Here is a 15,459-nt window from a genome sequence, read left to right as displayed (position 1 = left end):
CTATTCTTCGCTATTTATGGGTCCATTCTAGTTACATAAGCTATGTCGACGGATCATCAATAGATCCGGTTTCATGCAGTATTCGTAAGGTAATTGCGACATATCCTCAGGGAAGTGATATGGGCAATCTACAATTGTAGAGAAAAATAGACGGATACAGCAATGCCACTCATTTCCTGATTCACGATCTATGATCATTATGCTCCTTGATATAGCATCTGGTTATCCCTGGTAGGCGTCGTTTGCCGAGAGCTCCCTAACCTGACTTGTTGGGTTTTCTTGCCATCATTTGTCGACCCGTCTGTTTTGACTAGACTGCCATCGCGCATCTCCCATTTCACTATATAAATCCCTTCGAACTTGCTCTATAGCTCTGCCAGCCCATTTTCAGAGCTTGTTTCCCAAAAATTTGAAAGGGTCTCCATTCTTCATCTTTTTGTTCATTCTGTCGAGAGAGTGTATCCCTTTATCTGCGCACAACTTGACAAAAGCTTCATCTGGAGAGTACAGCAGAAGCTTCCTCGTCGATAGATTCAGGTTCAACAATACCGGTCTTGATTGATCGATATTTGATTCCTCCCCTATATTCACAGAACGCATCATAGTTCTGTGAAAACCATGGCACAAGATTGCTGGCACCTCGCTCCTGCAAAATCTTATAAGTCTGGGCTAACTTGTCTCTTACATTTAGATCATAGGTTCTTTCTCGTTCTTTCTCTGTATTTCCCTGTGACTCGGGCCAAATGTTTTTTGTGTCATAACAGACTCCTGCGAAAGGAGACAACGAGAGGGTCCCGTATGGTGGGCCAAGGATGTTTGGATTAGCACCATTTTCGAGTAACAGATTCATAGTGTCAACATGTCCATAGTATGCTGCAGCTTGAAGTGCCGTAGTGAAATTTTCGGCATCATCATGGCGCTCCCAGGCCCATGAATAAACAGCTGCAATTGGAGAATCAGCGTCAACGCCAATACCAAGAATTTCACGAGTCATTTCAACGCTGGAAACTGCTTCAACCAAAATATTTCCCGCTGAAAGGCAGGTAGGATCACTGGGATCAACTCTCGCACCCTTTCTGATCATACATCTAGCAATATCCCACCAGCAATTATAGAGTGCCATAGCGAGCGGTGTGTTATAGAATCCCCCAAGATCCGGATTCATGTCAGCCCCGTGCTGGATCAGAATGTTACAGATCTCACGATGTGAATCCCGAGGCCCGTCTTCCAGTCCACTAAGAGAATACGCAAGAGCGCTACCTCTGATATGAGCCCCGTTGGAGAGAAGTAACTCCACCGTCTGAATATTGCCAAGCATAGTAGCTGCACTTAATGCATCAGTCGCATAATCGGGGTCACGAACCACAGAATCGTCGGTCTTTATCAGTTGGTTGACATCTGCGCCAAAATCCAGAAGAACTTGGCAAATATCATGATCATCCAGTGAAGCTGCCACCATCAATGGAGTCTCTTCCTGTATTTGCTCATCGGCCACTGCCCCAGCTTCTAATAATAGTTGGCAAATCGACAGAGACCCTTCTCTTATCGCGTATGGCAGACCATGAGATGGACTGGCACCAAGGTTCAGAAGGTATTTGACCAGATCATAGTTTCCGCGTGTGCATGCAATTGACAAAGCGGTAGCACCTAATTCTCCGCTCGAATTTATGTCAGCGCCGTTATCGATGAGAAGCTGTATTATCGATGTATGTCCGAATTCCACAGCTTTCATAAGCACTGTGCCGCTAATGGGTTCGCGAAGCCTGACATACAAGCATTCCTGGCACGGCTTCTTGATTTGGAAACACTTTCTGCGCTCGAGCTTGATATCTTGTATCAGATGAAGATCACCTGACCGTTGTGATAACAGGAGGTGGACCACCGACTCAAGACCCAAAACAGTTGCCCACCCTAAAGGTGAGAGAAGAGTCCATCGTAGATGGGCACAGCTAAAGGGTGTATCAGGCATCATGTGGTTGTAAACCATTGTGGTATATTGCCACTTCTCGCCAGACTTAAGCAATTCGGATGCCAAGGAAGCCAGTCTCATTTGATCTTTCGTCCCAGCTAATTTCATATGCTCAAACCAATAGCGACACGCATATTCAAGTAGGGGGAAGTGATCAAGATCCGTTAGCGTCCATGTTCCATTTTGACTGCAATAATAATGATCAATGTATGCAATGCAACTTTCGGCAATCAAAGCATGTGCTGAGTTATCGTGGAACCCATATGATGAACATGGGCTATGTTTAAGAGCCTCGGAGGTAAGGAACTCTTTGACTGAGAAATGAGAAAGAGCCAGGCTGCTGTTATCCATTCCAGTCCGCCGGACAAGTCCGGATAGGCACGGCAAGATCCCTTCACCTTCCAATTTATCTTGTTCTGCTATTACTGGCCTATTTTCGGGCAAGATAATGCAGCTCTCGTTGACCTCGACTAGGCGGAGTGGTCTGAAGGAAAGCGAAAGCCACAGGAGGGCCCTTGCTGCTTCACTTGAAAACAGGCAATGTATACTCTGTAGCATTCTGACGTACGTATCGTCCAGGCTTGGTGGGATAGAGTTCAAGATACGGTCGATATCCTTTAGTCTGAGGGTAGGTAATTTCGAGAGCTCTACCATTTGAAGGTGGATCCATTGAAACCTGCGAGTTCATTCGTGAGCAATGTCCATCATTTTTAGTCCGTTCATAAGACAAGGTCCTTACATTCCATCAGACAATTTGATCATGTCGTTGAAGGTTGTTGAAAGAGATTCAACAGGCATTTTGCACAGGACGCGGCTTTTCTTGAATTCTGCCTCGAGATATGAGAACATATCGTTATGATTACTCATCGCATCAATGGTCACGATCCCTATTGACGGAATAGAATCTGCAAAGTCTTCAATATCTCTGGAGCTAGAACTTCGACTCGTGAATAATATGTGCACGTGCCGATAGCAGGTAGAAGTTTTCATAATCCAGCTCAGAACACGACTTCTTTGGAATTCGTCGGCATCATTAGGCAATTCATCAAGAGCGTCAAGTACTATGTATATCTCTTTCGATCGCGCGAGGGATGCAATAGCCGAATCTACTGCGAGTTCGATGTCATGATATTGCAAAGGCCTCGGTGCAGTAGATCCGTTGAACTTTTCGTGAAGTTTCTCAACATCCCGGAGGATTCGCTCATCCACGCATATCTGCCTTAACAACGACGAAAGGCACAGGATCGGATTTGATAGATGGGCATCAGCGAATGAGAAAAAGAAATATAGAAGAATATTGTTGGACTGTGTTGTACAGTACCATTGTAGGTGTTCGACTACTGCAGAGCTGGGTTCAGGATTAGCCAGCATCCCAAGCCAAAATAACTTACTATAACGATAGAACTTCAGATTTACCATAAGATTGATTTTCCGCATCCAACTAGGTGATGAAATTATCAGTCAAGTGCAACCATGGAATGGACGTTTGGATACGCACCCTCCCCCTTCACCCACAGTAGTGACCCTTTCGATCTCCATTGAAGATATTCCCGACCTTGAAGGAACCATTGACAGGTGCCTGGATGTCTCCTAGACTTGCGCGACTGGTATAGCAAAGATTGATCTTGACTACAGATCCATCCGAGGACTTCTTTGCGCTTCAGGTCTATGATGATTGTGGTCTGTTCAGATTTCGCCTTTTGTATACTTATGTATTTTGGAACGCAGCACTAACCTTGTACCGACGAATTTAGAATATTCTTGGTCTCTCCCACCTGGGCCTCTATTTTGGAAACATCGCACGACAACTGAGACATATTCTGAGTGAGAGTCCCTGATTCGACAGATGATGCATCACTGGTATATTGTATAATATCTCAGTATCTGAACTTGAAATGGTACGGAAATGACTTACATATCCAAGACATTGAGAATGAGAACCAGATCTAATTTCTGTTCTTGAAGAAGATCTCGAAGTTTCAAAATAGTACTTTCCTTCAAAGGGTATTTTACCCTCTCCCACTCGGACCTGGCGCGAGCAAGAAAGCCACCGGTCGCTGTATTGTCCTTGAATTTCTTCACCTTCCCATCCAACCTATGCATACTTATCTCACACCGCTGCAACTTATACTTAAAAAGTGCCGTTTCATTGCAACCATTGAGAGACCGCCGCTTTACCGCGTTCTCCAAAATCTTCAGCATCTGATGCATCTCGCCCACAGAATTGCAGATGTCGTCTACATCTTCTCTGGAATTTCGCCATCCGCCGTAATACGTGATGATATTTTGAGACACTTGTAGTCCCAGACTCACAAAGCCGACAACTGCTGCGCCCAGGTCCATGAAGCTGTGGATGGCGATTATGGTAACTTGGTTGGAAGAAATATATGTTGCATTTCCTTGAATGGGGGGGTTCTGTATCCCTTTATCTGCTGAGGCTGCCAAGGAAAATACCTAACCAAAAATATATCAGGGACATCGACTCAGGCTAGCTCTAGTGCACCGCTACATGATGTCAACTAGTTCTTTGTGTGGCAGTGCCCAAGCAAGGGGTGTGGATTCTCAGAACTTGCTCCGTTATGGTCGGCACAACTACAATATGGACTGCCCGCCAATGCAGGTACGTCTGCTAGTCTTGTTCCCTGTATTACGTCGAAAGAAGGAGTCTTTTGGATCGGCTTGTCGGCCAAAACTGAACGGTGGTCATCATGAGCCGAGCCATCCCGGGATAGGCGATGATCACCCGCTCTCACCCTGCCTCCCAACCCGCCTCGTGCGTAGTGCACAGAAGGTGGCTATGTGCAGGTACCGAGTAGACTAGTGCTTCAGCTGGTGATAGGCCAGCCAATGATGTATATTTCACTTCAGCCTGGAGGATCAAAACGTGATCCTTGCATGACAAGTAGGGTTCTCACCCAGTGTTACCCCGTTCTCATCCTGTCTATTGCGCACTCACACTAATCACCCTGGTCGCGCGACCCTAAAGCGGCGCTCACCCCATTCCCACCCGGGCCGCACCCACCGCACTACTGTCTGTGTTTTAGCCACGCGCCGGTAAGTTAGTAGTTAGGTAGGTGACCACTAGCGAATCCTTGCTGTTGTATGTTTTCTTACTTTTGCACTTTTCTGCTTTGCTTGTTTGTAGAGCAGTAGCTTGATTTCAATGTTGATTGAGGCCGCCGTTGATTACGCCGCTTAGAACTGCGCCGTGTCATTTGATACGGAAAATTCGTAACCTATTTTGAAAATCAAGAAATCTAGGATAATTGGCCAATCACCAGGTAAACACTCTAGAAAATACATCTTTTTATTTAAAATTGTTGAGATAATCGGGGCTGAAAACCGGCCTTCAAGCTGGCGAAAGTGGTAGTGTAGGGATACCTTTGCAACGGTATGTACGTACGTATCTCCAAGTAGATCTCCTCGAATTTCTCAGCCCACCCCGATACAGCGTCGGGGTTCTGGGTATCTAAGAAGAACTTGAGAAATTCGGGCCCACGCCTCTTACGAAAAATTGCGCTGACGCCCTCTACGAGAAGGTCTGTCTGGGGCCTTGGGTGATGTTCCTGATTCTCAGATTCGCTGGCTAAGTAAACTTCCTAAACACCAGAAAACCTGTCAAAATAAGATATCTGACTAGCAAAAATATAAAGCTACTAAGTGAAGCCACATGCCTGCCCACAGCAACCGGGGCGATGAGATGTATCTAGTGATGGAAGCAGTACCATTTCGTATGAACTTTAGGCCTGGTGATCCAACTTGCTGGACAATTTATAAGAAAAAGATGAACTCGAGAGAAAAGGGAAGGCTGTTCCAGTATTACTATGCATTGTCACACGATCGGCGTTGATTCTCACTCGGCTACATGTAATCTTTGAATCTGGGTAAATTAACCTTAAGCATTGATTGCAACTTGTGTTTTCTGTTGGACTATCAATATTCGACATGACATAACGTAGACCTGGCACTTACCCGCAAATTTTAGTGGTATTGCTCTGATTTTGTCTCAAACTTGTCTTGTCAGATATTTGCATGACCTAGGTGAAAAGAAGTGTAGGAAAATCTGTGGAATGAATATTCTTGAATACTTCCGTGGAAGATAAAACGATTTGATTAATTGTACATAGGCTGTGCTGACATATGCAAGAACGAAGGATACAAGATAGGATATTTGAAAAGAAAAACGGCAGTCTGGACCAAGAGGCGAAAGTGATGACAACATGTGAATCAACTATGCAGGACCATCACGGATCCGGAGGAAAGTCTCATACTGCTTCCGAGTGAGCCGACGACACTGTTTGCCCCAGTAGATCATAGGGACAGTAGTCATAATGAAGAAGAAGCTCAGCACACCAATAGCAATGAAGACCTGCGACAGAGTCTGCGCATCCATCCAGTACCCAGCAGAGAAAGTAAAGATACAGCCAATGGTGTTGTTGATAACGGACACCCCAACCATACCCTCCAACACCATGTCGGGATACGCATCCATAAGATACGCCATACTGAGATCACCCGCGCAGCCCCAGCCAAAGCCGATGAATCCCAGTCCGACGTAGGGCAACGGCCAATTCCAGCCTTTGTCGGAACCAATGCCAAAGAGCATGAGACCGGCCGGGCCGATGAACGCAACCGGCAGGAGAAGCCAAAGACGCATTTCGGCTTCGAAGATACCGTTGTTGCGTTTGGCCAGCCAGAGAACAAAGAAATCACTGAACCATCCACCGTAGATACAGCCCAGGAGGGCGCCGATCAGGGTTGGCACGTTCATGATGCCGACGGCTGCGTCGGTGTAGAACCAGGGTGCCTCGTACCAGTTGTCTTCTTCGACGGTCAGGTAGAAGGTCAACCAGGCATCCTGGGCGCCCCACTGCAGCCCCGAGTAAATGACGGCTGGGAAAGTGAAGACGCGCAGGGTGTGAAGCAGACGACGACAGTACTGCTTGAAGCCCGTACCGACCAATGTTGAAGACGGGGTGATTAGGGCGATACGTTGGAAATATGTTTTGCCTTTCTGCCGATCACATTCTTCATCGAGGACATTAGGGGGTATGGGCTGCACTTTGGCGATGTCCTTTTCCTTTCCGTCCAGCGGAAGGTCGGTCGCCTCACCCGGTGGGGTCGCGGGCGCAGCATGTCCACGAAGAGGGTTGTTGCGATCGAAGGAAGTCTCCTCCAGTCCGAAATAGAACAAGACCAGTAAGAAGCCCGAAATGATGACAGCGAGCCAACCGACCCACCGCCAGCCAAGTGCGTCACTGTCAACAATGAACCCGGCCACCAAGGGACCGGTAAAAGTACCAATACTGGTCGCCAAGACGTACAAGCCGAGCACGAGACCTCTGCGGTGCTGAAAGAACAGATCAGAGAGCGACAACTGGGCCAGCGCTTCGGCGCATGACTCGGCTGCCCCCACGAACAGCTGACTCCCGATGTTATCGCCCGAAGTCTGCGTGCGCGCCAGCCAGATCGAGCCCACGATCGTCGACAGCAGACAAATCATATAGGAGATTCGTCGACCGTACAGAAAAGGTGCAGGGCCAAGCAGCAAGGTGGTGTACCCAATCCCCACAAACAACACCCCGGCGGCCACATTGATTTGGTCCCAGGTGATCCCTAGCTCGGCCACCATTCCGTTGCCAGCCGTCCCCGCATCGTTCGAGGTGGCAGCGGTAAAGGCGACAATGACGAGGACCAGGAACGCATGCCAATATCGTCTCCACGTGCTCCAATTCAGTGGGTCGTCTGGTGAATTTGTCGGCGTGGGAATCAGTGTGATCTCACCATTGGCAGCAGAGATGCGTTCAGTTCCGTTGAGAACTTCCATATCGGACTCCATCTTTCGACCTTTTGACCAGAGCGAACTCTGCTTTAGCCCAAGGGCAATTATGCACGCATTTTATGGGGAAAGGAAGAGGAAAAAAAAAAAATGAAGGAATACACGGGCAGATAAGAATTTGATGTGGAGCGAAGATAAGAGGGCTAAGCAACGCGTAGACCTACTGGAACCGACTAGCTTGTTTTTGGGGGCCCAACCAGCCCTATGAAGTGGTTTATCGTCAGTCTTCACGGTAGATGAGTATCTGCACTCTATCTGCACTCTATCTGCACTCTATCTGACCCTCGCTTCCTCCGTACTAGTAGGAATGTTAGTGTCCCCCGATAAGCACATATTTACCCCCGGCTGGACGTGCCTGTTTCAGCTGACGTCCGGTGTATTTCAGCCCCCTCATATCTTGCCCCCTCCTCTTCATCTTCTCTCCTATCTAAATCTTCTATCTTCTACACTTGATCCTTGCTTGTTTCGCTTTTTAAAGCCGAATGTCCACTTGTCAGCTCAGAATGGCCCAATCTTTCCACATCGCTTCTCCCCTTTCGGGCAGTAGTCCCATAAAACCAAGTAATTGTGGCTCCGACCTGGTTGCACCTTTCGCGACTTCAGAGGCGGAGTCGGTGTCGAAAACATGTGCAGCGAGGTCGGAGCGCAAGAAGGTGATTGTGGTAGGTGCAGGAATTTCTGGTCTACGTGCCGCCGCCGTCCTGCACCGTCACGGCTGTGAAGTCGTGGTGCTCGAGGCGCGCGATCGCATTGGTGGAAGAATCCTGACCAGCAGAACAGGTGATCATGTTCGGGACATCGGTACGATCGCGATTATTATTATTATTATCATTATTATCATTCTCAACAACCCGCTCAGACACCCACCGAGGCGGGAGGGGAATAGAAACACGGGATAGCAGCTCGCTAACGGATTCATCTAGGGGCCGCGTGGATGCATGAAACCTCGCAAAATAGTCTAGTGAAGCTGATCCCTAAGTTGGATATTCCGTATTACTATGACGATGGTCTCCCGTTGTATTTCACCCGGGAAGGCCGAGCTGGTTCCCAGTTCAAGGCTAAGAAAGTCGCCGATGAGTTCGCCGACTACTGCGAGTGGTTTTACGAAACAAACCCCGAAGCCGAGGATCGTCCGGTCCATGAATTTGCAAAGGAGTTTGTGCTGCAGCACGAGCTCATTACCGAGGATGAGCGTGATTGGGCGCCCCAGGCTGTCCGTGAGGTCGAACTCTGGATTGGAACCAGTACCGACCAAGCCTCGGCCAAACATCTATCTTACTTTATTACAGAGCGCAATCTGTATATGAAAGGTGGCTATGATCGGATCGTGAACTGGACGGCCGAGCCTCTTCGCAAAGATCCAAACATCATCCGCCTCAACCACTATGTCGAGAACGTTGAGTGGAGTGAATCTGGCGATTTGCCAGCTCGCATCCGGTACAAGGATGCAGCTGGGAACATCGGTTTCGTTGAAGGCGATGCAGTGGTGATGACTAGCCCGCTGGGCGTCTACCACCACAACCTCATCGGCTTCAACCCGCCCTTGCCGAGTGACATCCAAGAGGGCATGTCCAGATTCAGCTACGGCGCGCTGGGCAAAGTGTTCTTTGAATTCAGCGATATCTTCTGGTCAAAGGACAATGACCAGTTTGTCTTCTATCCCTCGCCACCAGATGAGTCGGATGCGTCATCCTCCGGCTCCTCCGTGCAATCTAGCACAAGCATGAACTCCATAGGGGAGAAAGACAACATTCTCAACTATGCCACCGTCACGATCAACCTGTGGATCATGACGGGTGGCAAGGAGCTGTGCGTGCAGATTGCCGAACCCCTGACGCAGCGCATCGAGGCGATGCAGGATCTCAAGGAGATCTATCTGTTTTTTGAACCGCTGTTCAAGCTGTTCCGCACTGAGCCCTACAAGGCGCTTCCCTCTCTGGTCAATGTTGAAACTACACATTGGACCCAGGACCCGTTGGCTGGGTTTGGATCTTACTCGGCTGACAAGGTTGGGGATGACCCGCAGCTTCTTATCGATGCTTTTGAGAATCACAAGAGCAGTCGTTTGCAGTTTGCCGGAGAGCACTGCACTCTTGTTGCCAATGGCTGTGTTCATGGTGCTTTCAAGACGGGTGAAACCGCTGCTACCAATTTGCTTCAGAGCCTTGGCATTCCGTTCAATGATCTTGAGGTCGCTGAGCTGAAGTAAGTGCTTTGCTGTGCTTTTCTTTGTCCTTGGAGACTTGACAAGAAATTGGGCCCCAGTGGTCTGGCTAATGGCCACAGTGTTTAGATACATTCAATGCTAAGTGAGTCTACTTGGCATATTTCGGTATAACTTCACATCAATCCTACAATTTTTTTGAAATCCCAATTCGGAGATTATTTTGTTCTAAGTACTTTCGGAAAGTAAAAATTTGCAGTGCGACTGTTAAGCATTCCTGGTATACTACTGACTAGATATCCAATGACCTAAGAAAGATCTGAGCCCTACACTGCTTAAGTTTAAATTTCACCATAAGGAATTTGGAAAAACTGCACATTGACATCAGAGCAGTAGCCTGCATATCCAAAAGTGAGGGATGCCAAATAGAATCATCTAACGAGATACTAGAAGCTGGCTATACTGTGCCAGGGAACGGGAAATCTATTGATCCGATATGCTTACATAATTGTCTACCATGACCCAGGGTGCATGCTGATTGGCTCTTCTGGTTGTAACTTAAAAAATCATGATCTTTGGACCTTGACAGGAGCCTCAGATTTGACAATGAAAGTGAAGGATAAACTGATTTTATTTTGATAACATAAACAGGTGGAATCTGGCTAGCCACATATAGACTACAAACTCAATACAATTCCAACAGAACTTAAGAAATTCATTACATTGTGTGTGGATGCAAAACGCACTCCGCCACAATGCCAAGACAGGAGACTCTGATTTATCGCGTTAGGACCTTATTCTTTCCTTCTTTCTCAGCACACGTCATCCCTACTACAAACTCCATCTTCTACATGAGTCAACAAAAGTTGCTTGGTTCTATTCCACCATGGGCTCGACAACGGGCATCGGTGCCAAAGTGCCTGTAGTCGCCCTTGAAAATGGAGACGCAGCTCTCCAGGAAAAAGTGGATATCACCGAAACGACGCACTGCAGTCTGTTCAGTACTCAGCTCGATGTGCTCGCCTATGCTCCAAGCATTCAATCATTAAAGTCGTCCTACCCGACCCTCGACCTCCTTTTAAGGACCGATATGCCCAGTGGGCTATGGTGGCTCCATGTCGACTCACCAAGCGACGATGATATCGAGTCGCTATCACGCATGCTTGATATCCATCCACTGACTACAGAGGATATCAAGATTCGCGAGCCGCGCGAGAAGACCGAGCTATTCGGCCCGTACTATTTCGTCTCCTTGCGCCCCCCAAAGCAGCTCGAGACCTGGGAGAGTGTCCGGGCGTCCTCGCTGAGTGTCTACGCGATTGTCTTTCGTGGAGGCATACTAAGCTTCTCTTTTGGCGATAGCCAACACACGAAAAAATGTGCTGGGTCGCATTCAAGAGCAACGCACCCACTTTCCTCTGACAAGCGACTGGATCTGCTATGCCCTAATGTAAGACACGGTCATACCCACGTGGACAACTAGATCTGTTTGCTAACCCGCTCCAGCGATGACATTGTCGACGGTTTCGCGCCCTTCATACACCGCATCCAGGCTGTCTTGGAAGTCATGGAAGATAGCGTGTCCGTGACGCGACCTGACGACATTGGACTGGCCCTTCAGAGCATCTTCAAGGCGCGCAAAGAGGTCATTCGCATCCGGCAACTTTTACACGAGAAAACTGATGCCATTCAGTGTTTCGCTCGTCACTGTGGTACCTTCGGGGCAGCACCCACGGAAGTCGGAATCCATCTGAGCGATATCCAGGACCACATCCTGACTATGCTGTCGAACCTGGCGAATGCGGAGCAGATGCTGTCGCGTTTGCAGTCGAAGTACCTGGCCCAGGTGTCGTTTGATTCCACGCGCATTCGTAATGAGATTGCGACGGCTCTGAGCCGATTGACGGTCGTTGGAGTGGTCGTGGTGATGATGCAGTTTATAACTGGTCTTTTCGCAATGAATATAGAAGTGCCTGGAGAAAACGCCACTGGCTTGGCTTGGTGGCTTGGCATTTTCGGAATTATCGTTGGGCTCATAGTGCTGTTTTTTATTGTTGCCAAAAGAATCCGCGCCATTTAATAGGCTTGGTCTTTGTCATTGGATTTTATCAGCTATATACACTTCAAGTTGGTGAATCTTTTATCAACTCAGCTACTACTCGAACTTGAGATACGATCAAGGGATGACTATTTGATTAGATCCGTACTCCTGAAACTAAGCTAAACTTTCCATCTCGTCGCTCTTGGATCTTCCTTTTTACTGGGAGACAAAAATTTCGAGTTTGGGTTACAACGTTACACTTTCTTGGCTTGGGATACCCACATGTCGAGGTCTATACTTCAAATTAAACCGTCGGTCTGAATTTGGCGTAGACGTGATCGCTCAATTCCAAAACAAATGGGCTGCACTTCATCGCCTTTGAGCCAGAACCGAATATTGAAATCGGGAAGTCCAGAGAACAGAACTGAGAATTGACGTAGTAAGCTCGCGTGCCAACTAACGGATATAGCAATTCCATACAGGTTAGCTCTTATCATGCAAAGAGAAAACATCGATGCCAAAGTTCTCTTCTCCAACCAACTTCTTCGTCTCATGCAGCAACCCTTTTAGATCATCCGCCAATAGTGCACTTGCTACTTGTATGACAGCAAAAGCCGCGTAGCCCGGCTCACACACGTGTAGCACACTGAGGATGTCACGGTCAGCCCCCTTAAGCAGCTGATCCAAGCTAATTGGCTCTGGAGCTTTAAGGAACGAAGGTAACGGCCGACCCGTTGATATAGCAGTAGCGATCAACGAGAGAGTGGCAGAAACATCTCGGGAACTTAACTCTAGGGAGATCACAAGATTCTTAAAGTCTTTCAACCATGATTCCGATGTTTGTTGAACTCCTGTGGGAGTCGGGAAATTCTGGAATGACTCGGCGACGTGATCTATCATGGTTGTGAAATGAAGGATACTGGAAGTAGTCAGTTTGAAAATGAGTTGACCTTTCATATGGGTGAAACTGACTGCTGAGTATGATCAATAAGCCTGTCGTATGATGCTTCTGGGAACCTCCCGCCCAACCCAAGTTCCCAGACAGCGAATTTCTTGTGCTTCTTTATGCCTTCGAGGAGAATAATTTCTTTGGCGAATAGTCGACTGCGAGCTTTCTGAAGTCTTCTTCCCGGGCTTCTCTCGTCCCCCGGGTCTCCTTCTGCGTCTCTTATCTTGAGTGATACTGTTTGATGTACAGAGCAGTAGTAGTTCCCCAGCAGATAAAGAGAAGTACCTAGATCCTCTCGAAGTTGTTGTCGGACTGTGATGATTACCGGAAAGTGCGTGAATATGAATGCGACAGCCACGCCACCAAGGACTGTAGCTAGTCTGTACGGAGCAAGCTCGTACAGGGGATGGTAGACCTGGCCATTAGAAACCGAGATGGGAATACCGATTTGTTGAACCTGGAGTTCGTATCCCACAATCAGGATAAGTGTGACCATTCCTATCATTGGAATAACAATGGTGTCGGGGTGCTTGATCAACGGGTAATGGTAGAAGAACATTGCGATGCCGAAAAATACGATAATGCCCGCGGTTTGCTGATCGACGATATACCAAATGATGTACGATGCAATCATCGCAAGGGCTGTTCCGCCAAGTCGTAGCAATTGCCCATAGATACCCGATCCAGCGGTTCTCGTCATGCTGATAGCGACCATAATCGAACCCCAGATCAAGCGCTGTTCAATGAAGAACTGCTGGGAATCCCGCAAGAAACAAACTATTGAAATAGTCATCGTAGCTGTTGCCACTCGAAAGCCAAATCCTGACTCTGGAGAGCCGAATATGTGAAAAAAGAGGCGGAATTTGTCCGATATTTTCTCCCAGGCGGACGCTGCGGGAAGATGTTCAGGATCCTTTTTGGACTGCTCGACGTCGCTAAGGCGCACTATGACAGTACCAGATCGGGTGCTGTATTCCTGGTAATCCAAATTGCTGTCCTCTCGAGATACTGTGTCTCTGGCCCACCTCTTGAGTTGTTTCCAGGTTGGGAAGATAAATCTGCTTCTTACCATTGTTCCATCGTTTACTTTAGATCCAGCATACTTAGCCAAATCTAGAATCGCCTGAGCGGTCATAATACAACAGTATTCCAGCTGGGAAAGAATCAGTATCTATCATTTTCACTCCGATAAAAATAAAATGAATGGCTCACATCGAGTACCAGCTGCACCTGAGACAAATGCCGTTGGTGTAAAGGATAGTCCTGTTGTGTCGTGTAGTTCTGTTGGGAAGAATCATTCATGCCCTTGGAAGCACACCAGTCTTCAAGAGGACCTTGTCTTTCTTTAAGAAATTGCTGGATCATCCCCTCACAGTGCGCAGCCCAGTCCCCATGTGCCGGTGAAAAATTGTCGCCATTCGCTTCGAGGTCAGTTGTGACAGAAGATGCGGGCCGTTTTCCGAATTGCAGAGCATACAACGACTCGTCAAGGCCTACTATCATTCCTTTCTGAAGCCGTTGGGCACGATCGCACAACTGCCGACACATCAATTGCCACTGCTCTCTCTCTTGTCCCGGAGGTGGACATATTCAGCTTCGGTCAGAAAACGATCAGCCTTTAAGCCACTCACAGCCTCCCAACCACCACGTTTCTCGATGCGATTCGTTGCATAACTGAGGCACTCCATGCCTAGAATGGGGAATAAAATATCCCTTTGCAGGAGGCTTATGGTCTCCAAATCCTTTGCGTCTAATTTGCCCCAGGTCGCCTCAACCTTTGCGTAGCGAAGTTCCGATTGGGACTTTGCTTGAAGGGTGGTAACACTTGTTAGGATATTCTTCAGAGCCTCGGCCTCAGTCCAAGGACTGGTACTTGTGGGAGAACTGTGGTAGTCGTCTCTTCCGCTATCATGATCGTTCGGAGCATACTCATTTCCGTACCAATCACGCCTGGGGAGTGACGCTAAATATTGACCCAGAGCTCCCAAAGCGGCCTTCAGTCCGTGGAGCTCTCGGGTCATTAGCATGGTGACAATATTTCGGGAGGTGAATGGAACAATGAGGAGATTTGTGGCAGCGGAGATTCCAAATCCGACGAAAAAGCTCTCCAGTAAATGGGTGACTGAATGGTATTAATTTGAATCTCTTTTCTGCAATAGAAAAGGGGAAACAACCTAGGGTCTCGGCCTCCTTCATAGTTGCAAATTGCGTTCCATAGGTTGCCGTCACATTGATGAAAATTGAGAAAACAATGGAAGGCAGGAAATATTGAGGTCGATAGGCACGGAAACTGTTCCAGTCATTAACAAAGCGACGGGGTTTGAGCTGCGACAACTGACGTGTTAGCTAGCCATACTTCGAAAAAAAGCCAAACACCCATATTGGCGCTGGCTGCTGCATTGTACGGGCTAACAGTAGTACCAGAAACCGGACCACTAGAATGCGTTTCTCCAGAGAGATGGGTCGTGTTTTTTCGAGCCTTGACTGCACACCACAT

General features: G+C 47.9%; 5 protein-coding genes across 5 annotated transcripts; 2 read left to right on the top strand and 3 right to left on the bottom strand.

Moving 5' to 3' along the window:
* Positions 1–493: 493 nt before the first annotated feature.
* Positions 494–4,312, bottom strand: N7511_003030 (uncharacterized protein; the record flags this gene model as incomplete). The annotated part of the gene is made up of 7 exons (XM_057125455.1): positions 494–2,156; positions 2,538–2,645; positions 2,709–3,317; positions 3,386–3,410; positions 3,468–3,635; positions 3,705–3,826; positions 3,885–4,312. 7 exons carry the CDS (start codon positions 4,310–4,312, stop codon positions 494–496), a joined length of 3,123 nt encoding a protein of 1,040 aa, XP_056987614.1.
* Positions 4,313–6,200: 1,888 nt separating this feature from the next.
* N7511_003029 (uncharacterized protein) lies at positions 6,201–7,808 on the bottom strand (the record flags this gene model as incomplete). The annotated part of the gene is made up of 1 exon (XM_057125454.1): positions 6,201–7,808. The coding sequence occupies one exon, from the start codon at positions 7,806–7,808 to the stop codon at positions 6,201–6,203; it is 1,608 nt and encodes a 535-aa protein (XP_056987613.1).
* Positions 7,809–8,290: 482 nt separating this feature from the next.
* N7511_003028 (flavin monoamine oxidase family protein) lies at positions 8,291–10,017 on the top strand (the record flags this gene model as incomplete). The annotated part of the gene is made up of 2 exons (XM_057125453.1): positions 8,291–8,609; positions 8,732–10,017. The coding sequence occupies 2 exons, from the start codon at positions 8,291–8,293 to the stop codon at positions 10,015–10,017; spliced, it is 1,605 nt and encodes a 534-aa protein (XP_056987612.1).
* Positions 10,018–10,858: 841 nt separating this feature from the next.
* N7511_003027 (magnesium transporter CorA family protein) lies at positions 10,859–12,052 on the top strand (the record flags this gene model as incomplete). The annotated part of the gene is made up of 3 exons (XM_057125452.1): positions 10,859–11,279; positions 11,335–11,422; positions 11,479–12,052. The coding sequence occupies 3 exons, from the start codon at positions 10,859–10,861 to the stop codon at positions 12,050–12,052; spliced, it is 1,083 nt and encodes a 360-aa protein (XP_056987611.1).
* A 444-nt stretch (positions 12,053–12,496) lies between these two features.
* On the bottom strand, positions 12,497–15,459 carry N7511_003026 (aromatic acid exporter family protein; the record flags this gene model as incomplete). The annotated part of the gene is made up of 7 exons (XM_057125451.1): positions 12,497–12,932; positions 12,986–13,196; positions 13,248–14,115; positions 14,175–14,498; positions 14,594–15,084; positions 15,137–15,252; positions 15,302–15,459. The coding sequence occupies 7 exons, from the start codon at positions 15,457–15,459 to the stop codon at positions 12,497–12,499; spliced, it is 2,604 nt and encodes an 867-aa protein (XP_056987610.1).

Source organism: Penicillium nucicola (genome assembly GCF_028828085.1).
Source record: "Penicillium nucicola strain IBT 29836 chromosome Unknown utg000002l, whole genome shotgun sequence".
In the NCBI taxonomy this organism is placed as follows: Eukaryota; Fungi; Ascomycota; class Eurotiomycetes; order Eurotiales; family Aspergillaceae; genus Penicillium; species Penicillium nucicola.
This window is presented reverse-complemented; position numbering and strand designations above follow the sequence as displayed.